The following is a 7095-nucleotide window of genomic DNA, read 5'->3' as shown; positions in this document are numbered from 1 at the left end:
AAAATAACAACTAATAGATTAGATTGAAGAGAAAATTTATGTGGCCAATTTCATTAATATTTGGCAAATAGCTTCTTCAAATAAATCATTATTTAATAGTGGGATAAATTTGCCCTTAGACTTGAAAGAAAACATAATAATCAAGCTGAAATGCAATACACATGACTAATCATCATTGAATTGCTATATTTCAGCATCGTGTGTCCCTATACAAGTGACTTTCTGAATTGTAGACTTGTAAATTCTGTATGTTGAGCTGCTATCTTCTGTCTGTTCACTTCTGTGGATGTCTCTTCAGTGGCTGTAGTGTTGCTTATTTTATTTCCTTTGTATTCTGTTGGCCTTGCTAGGCCTTGAACATCAATTCAAAATTAATAATAAAATAACAAAAATAATAATAATTCTCCAGACATAATCAACATTCAGAAGCAAATTCAGAAGTAAATTGCACATTAACAGAGAGAGAACATGAAAAACCACCACTTGTGTTTTGAAACCCATTCATGTACAATGTTTGATGTTTTATAGAAAAATCACCTAATCACTGTTGCAAGAGACAATCAACCACACAGCTCCAGAGATTACTGGTACAAGCTAGAATGGAGTGACGTGAGAAAATAACAAAAATAATTATAATGTTCCAGACATAATTATTGAGGTCATGAAAGATAAACATTACATGTTTTACAATTATTCAGTACCATAATTTAACACACACATCATATAACATAGTTCTACCTTACGCATTTTAACTAAGGATAATTTAACATAAATCCCATACACCAAATTCATAGGACAATCATCCTACCATGTGGGGTTCCATTTGTCATGCACCTTCATTGGGTATTTTCATCAGGTGGCATTTCCAAACTCAAAATCTTCATGTCTTGTGAAATAGATGTTCTGTAAGTTACGAAAAAACAAGAAGTCAGATGCTTAGAGAACAGGATTATATTTGTTCAACATGTCACATTGTGTGAAACAAATTTGGAGAATATGAAGCAATTAAGTCAAATATTTGGGCACATACGTTTATGCCATATGGAATAGTGAGCAATCATTTTTATGATTAAGGTGCTAATGTTTCAAATCTAAGTGTTCCCTTCTGCAAGTGCAATCTGACGGTGGCAAAAAATGGTATTGTTTTCCACATCTAGTTCACTTGCTTATATTACAAGAGAAATTCTTTTGGGATGGGCATGATCAATGAGCTGAATTTCTTCTTTACGCTTCAAACTAGAAAAATGATACAGATTTTCATCTTACAACCAAAATGTGACGTCCCACATCACTTGAGGGGGAGAAGTTACTAACACGTGTGTGTGATGCCTCCTAGCTATGCAGACGCGTTCTGAAAACTGTGCGCACGAAGAGTGTGCAATGCGATCAGTATTTATCAAGCGAGTCGTGATTCTTATAAAATTTTGAAATTTAAGACACTATGGGCTTGTTTACTAACAGGAATTATTCCTGTTTTACTGTCAATTCCTAAAAATGTAAAGTAAAAGTAAAAATTATGTTTATTAATATAATTTTACTATTCATATTTTAGAAAGTACTTTCACATTTAATGACGAAAGAGAAAGTGAGGATTTGTTACTTTCTCTACTTTCTACACTGTACACAGAAAATACTTTCGTTACTGTAGCAATTACTCATCAATCATCCTCTCCCTCTCTATCATCTCACCCCACCATTCTCACCCAACCATCATCACCCATCGTCATCTCCCTCTCCGTCATCATCATCTCAACCCACCCACTGGCAACAATGGAAGACACTACACACCGGCGACGGTGGAAGACACCACCCACCACACTTTCTACCAGTATCTCTCTCTATCTGGACGAAGACTCCTCTCTCATACACATCAAACCCCATCAAATAATATACACAAATCAACCATCTATCTCCTCTCTCATACACATCAAACCCCATCAATAATATACCCAAATCAACCATCTCTCTCCTCCCTCATACACATCAAAACCCACGGCCACAATCATCTATCTCCTCTCTCATACACACCAAACCCCATCAATAATATACCCAAATCAGTTACGGTGACTTTGGCAGCGATTGCGACAAGTCCCGTGCTGGAGCCAATTTCGAGGATGCGGAGGCGGCGGTCTTGTCCGTGTAAAGAGGAGAGGGGACTGGAGCTGCATTGCGTTGGTTTTCTGATCTATATTCTTGGCCATTTTTTCCAAAAGAGAAGGAATAACTTTCTTCTAAAAATAATTCTGATTATTTAAATCAAACATTTGCAATATGCCAACTCCAATTCCTGTGTGAGTCTGTCAATCTCGGTTGAGTTTTTAAGAATTTGGTAAGATGATATAGCAGGTTTATCTGAGGATGTATGTGAGCTTGGTGGATACGAATCTGAACTGTGCTTAGAATTTAGAAACCAAAACTAAAATCATAATTATTGAACTTACTTTCGAATTTTTTGCTTTCAAAATATTGAAAAAATAAAAGATTATTAAACATGATTCTACTAAGTATTTCAGTTTCAGTTTATAATTTTACTTTTGGAGAAAGTAAAAGTAAGAAAGTGAAAGCGTTAATTTGCCCTATATGTTATCTTTATTTTCTCATCTTTCCAAATTCAAACATAGATATATAGATATACTATATAAATATCCCTTTTATGCTATGCTTGGTTGGAAGGAAGGATTGAGAAGGGATGGAGGAGGGGGGTGGGGGGGTTGGGGATAGACGATGCTTCTTATGTTTGGTTACAAGGAAGGGAAAAGAGGCACGAAGGAAAGAGGGATGAAGCATCCTTCCTAGCATGTTGTTTTTTTGTCAGTTCAAAATTGGGCGGAAGAGAAAAGGGAAAGAAAGAATAACTAACCCAACAAAGGTAATACCAATTTTAACCTTTAGTTATTTACTAAATAACTTGTTAAACCCAACGAAAATTCTCCCATACATAATGAGGGCATATTGGTAAAAAAATGTAATACTCTCCTTCCTTTCCTTCCATACCCATCCATCCTTTCTACTATCTATTCCATTAAACCAAACAAAAGGTGAGCAAGTCACCTTCCCTTCCTTAGGGATGCCTCATCCATCTCTCATGACTCAAACTTAAGCAAGATCTCCCCAAATCCTTCCAGCCGTTGATCCATCAACAAATCTGCTCCTCACACAGTTTGCTTCTTCACGGATTTCTAATCTCGTTCCTAGTCATGTCCCTTTTTTGTGTGCTAAAACTTTAGAGTTGTTGAAGAGCTTGAACCACAGCTATAAATGATTCAACAACCAATTGATACACTCACAACGAATGTGGAAAAATACAAATTCTAACAATAAAAAATTACTGTAATGCACAAGCAATCAGTATGGAATTTACTCATAGGAAAAAAGAAATCAATATATTGTGTGCTTATATTTTTTGAACTGTAAGTGTCTTTACATAGAGCATGGAGTCTGAAAAACACTAGGGTTTTGAGTAATTCAATTCAAATAGGACACTCAGAATTAACATACTCGATCATTGATAGACACCAGGCCAGTATGATTCGATGAATACCTCAATCGATTGAAGTCTCCTGTCCTTTTAGGAAGAGGACTCTGATTTTTATAACTTTCCAAAACCACTTTAATGTTTATCAAAAAGGATTTAGACGAATCAAACATGAAAAACATGAAACCCTTATTGGTGAATGCATGAACCTTAGTTGGTGAGTGTCAAAATACAAGTTGGAATTGGTGTATATGAAATTCCAGATCTACGCTTGGACAAGGTACCATAACCAACATAACAACTAGACACTCAAATAAACAAAAAAGTACAGACTCCAAGTTTTTATCACAAACTTGCCAACCTAAGTCTAATAACCTCACGAACATTTTCCAAAATCCTTGGACTTGTCGCACCATAAATTACACACTTGAGATATCAAACAGTCGTAATCTAGCCCACAGTTACCGGTAAAAGACCAATACAAAAATATGCTTATGTAATAAGGCTCCACTAATGCCTCATTATCCTACAAAAGAGATTTAGTGAAAACTGCAATATGGGAATCACAAGGGCTTCTAGATATGTTATCTAAAGAAACAAATAGAATACAAGTAAATGATGCAAACTGAAAAGTTGTTCTCAAAATTAAAGTTCAAATAAAGATTCTGACAAAGGGAACAAGAGATGTACTATATGCTGTACGTTGAAATCTATTTGTGCTCCAACTTTAATGTTTTTCTTTGTTATTCAAAAGCATTATATGTTTACTAATAAGAACCTACCTATCATAGTTATGAGGTCTAGTGAGTTCTGCTTTTATTTCTCATTCAAATGCATTTCAGGATTTTCTTGCTTATCATGGTGAGTTGTGCCTCTTCTTGGTATGGTTTCTGTCTTCAAACACTATTCTCCATTTAGTTTCTTATTGATTATGTATATATATAAAAATGATGTTGATGATGATGAAGAGGAAGAATATGCGGAAGCAATAAATTTTTTTCTATAGGCATTATATAGCTGAAAAAAATTTAAAAGATAATCCTTGTAATAAGAATCTTATAAGTTCATTTAGGGGAAGAAAATGAAAAACAAATAAAAATGGAAGTCATATGATCGAACATAAGATCGAATCAAAGATGGCAGTAGAAGGGAATAATTTATAATAAAAGAAGGAAAATCCAAGCTACTTATCAAAAAAACAAAAAAAAAAAAAAGCAAGAAAATCCAAGCTACTTACAGCTGAGTTGATCTAGACTGGATCTTTCCCAAATGGTTTAGGGAGACCAGGAGACGAAAACAAGTAAAGCCTGGATAATGTTGCCCTTCTACTATTACACCACGCCTTGGTTTGTACACCTCTTCTAACCTTTGCCTTTTGAGATCATAACTCAGGATCCTAAGTGGAATGCTCAAGAAGATGACATCAGAAGTCGGATGAAAAGCAAAGGGTTGAAACCACAAAAACCGAGAACGAAAAAGCCCCTTAGAAAGCACTAAATCATTTATTAAACTAGCCATGTTGATCCTATACTTCAAAGCCCATTCCACAGCCTTACAGTCTCCTTCAAGTGACCAAATGAACAACGTGGTGGGGGTTTTCCTCGCATAACATAGACGGCCCATCAACACCCCAATACATCCAATCCGATTTCGATTTGCATTTTCTGTCAATGGGAGCTCAACGGCATGAACACCGACTTCATTGAGATCAAACCTGAAAAGGTGCTTAGACAAAGATAACTGGTACAGTGCACCGTGAAAGTAAACAGCATGCCTTATCCAGGAGCGCCCATTAATGCAGGAATCAATTTGTACCCGGTGTCTAACCCATTGTTCAGTATTAGAACAATATATGTCCAACACAAGCTTATTTTCCATTTCGCATCTGGCAATGCGTACAACTCTGTAGCAAAGGGACTCAGAGGGGTTAAAAGCCAATGCTGCATAGCAATGATGCTGCTGGTGGCAGTGGGCTTTGGGAATCGGCACATATTGCTTCATCACAGGGTTGCACACATAGTACCGGAAATCAAAGGAATTGAAGAACAAAAACAAGCCATTGCAACTATCAAGAAAGTCATTTGCATTAGTCGTTTGGAATGGTAAGTTAGCCAAAAATTCAGAATCAACAAATCCTCCACCACCACCACTAATGCCACAGTTGTCTTCTACAGAAACATAATCAATGAGCTCTTCGTTGTCAAAGCGCCTCAAATTACTATAAAACGCATCCCGTGATGGCTTGCTCGCGTGTCTGGTTATAAGGGGCATATGAGGTGGGAGAGCATAAGTACGGAAGAAAAGGCCACAGAGAGGAAGAGACACTCTGGGCAAGCAAAACGCAGAGATCAGATAATCCCATGATTTGCATACACATTTGAACCTAATCAGAGGCTTTTCCGGCAATCGACACAGTATCTCAACCAACACATCATCCGGAAAGAAGCCCATTATTATTCGAACAAGGAACACAAAGGCGATTCTTTTTTATTCCAATTGAGACAATGAAGTATCATAACATATTCCCATATATAAATATATATACATATACATTTAGAGCCGCAGTTGTACTGTACCTTAAATATTTTTTCGAAAGATTGTACCTTTACGATTCCATCGACTCTTCTACCTTTGAATCTGAAGATTGTTCAAAACTGTCTTCAATTGTAGTCCATGCATGAATTAGGTTTCGAACTTTGGGACTTCTGTGTAAAAAAAAAAAAAAAACAGTTTCGGCTAGATTTTTTTTTGTTTTTTTTAATCCAAGGCAACAACGTTTCGGCTAGATTGCTCGGTGTTCTTTCATTGATTATACGCGTAGATATATATATTATATATACTTATATAATATATATAGAGTAATGATACGTAAAATCTATTTGTGCCAGACGAATCTATCCTAGGATTTTTATTGTAAATGGGTCAGTTCAACGATAGTTCTGTTTTACTACTTGGGCCTTAGCCCAAATCGATAGATATCCTACGATGCAAATATCTATCGATTGTGATATGTGAATCACAGTATGCAAATATGATTTTTGGGCAAAGCCCATAATTGACATCAACTTTAAAAAAATCCAAATAACAATAATTGACAAAAAAATGGGAACTACCCCGACCGTGTTTTTGAAACATAACAAACAAACATTGGTATTTTCGTTTTACAGAATTCATAAAAAAAAGATTGTCTACAGAATCAAATGACAAACTAAGAGAATCAATTGATGTGGTATATATATTAGAGGAATGGAGGGAATTGAATATATATACGAAATTGTATCTGGAATGGAGTTTGTTGGCTTGGGTCTTTCTTCTGCCATTGAAGTTCAGTTGAGAATTTCAATGGGTCTCGCTTCAAATTCGAATGTTCTTTAGTGGATTAGGACTTGTATTTGCTGTGCAAAACCCTAGAGGGAGAAACCAATGTGCCTTTTGAAAAGATGAGTTTGAGTTCGATGAGTGAGAGTTATAGATTTGATGAGACAAAGGTTGGAGAGACAAGACGATATCATCTCTGTAACCTCTGATTTGAGAGTTGCAATCTCTGATTTGAGTGGGTGGTATTATAAAGTAGGCTTTAAGGCGTCTTATATAGGGATACGTTTGAAATTTTATTTTTT

The 7095-nt window shown here is 35.8% G+C and overlaps 1 protein-coding gene across 1 annotated transcript; it reads right to left on the bottom strand.

Annotated features, from left to right (window-relative positions):
- Nucleotides 1–540: 540 nt before the first annotated feature.
- On the bottom strand, nucleotides 541–6277 carry LOC132268598 (F-box protein At5g07610-like). Its single transcript, XM_059769427.1, has 2 exons — nucleotides 4713–6277; nucleotides 541–903 (listed from the first exon to the last, which is right to left on the bottom strand). Exons 1-2 carry the CDS (start codon nucleotides 5924–5926, stop codon nucleotides 837–839), a joined length of 1281 nt encoding a protein of 426 aa, XP_059625410.1. The 5' UTR covers nucleotides 5927–6277; the 3' UTR covers nucleotides 541–836.
- Nucleotides 6278–7095: the final 818 nt, after the last annotated feature.

Source organism: Cornus florida, unplaced genomic scaffold (assembly GCF_030987335.1).
Source record: "Cornus florida cultivar Cherokee Brave unplaced genomic scaffold, ASM3098733v1 CherokeeBrave_3.0.0_Hap2_Chr08, whole genome shotgun sequence".
Classification (NCBI taxonomy): Eukaryota; Viridiplantae; Streptophyta; class Magnoliopsida; order Cornales; family Cornaceae; genus Cornus; species Cornus florida.
The sequence above is the reverse complement of the archived record's forward strand: the minus strand, read 5'-3'. Positions and strand labels throughout refer to the sequence as shown.

What these genes read in the sequence shown, in the direction of transcription:
- LOC132268598 (XM_059769427.1), bottom strand. Translation starts at nt 5,926, where the DNA reads ATGGGCTTCTTTCCGGATGATGTGTTGGTTGAGATACTGTGTCGATTG. An exon ending in CAGTCTAGATCAACTCAGCT is followed by an intron (nt 904 to 4,712) that starts GTAAGTAGCTTG and finishes CGTAACTTACAG; the next exon opens with AACATCTATTTCACAAGACA.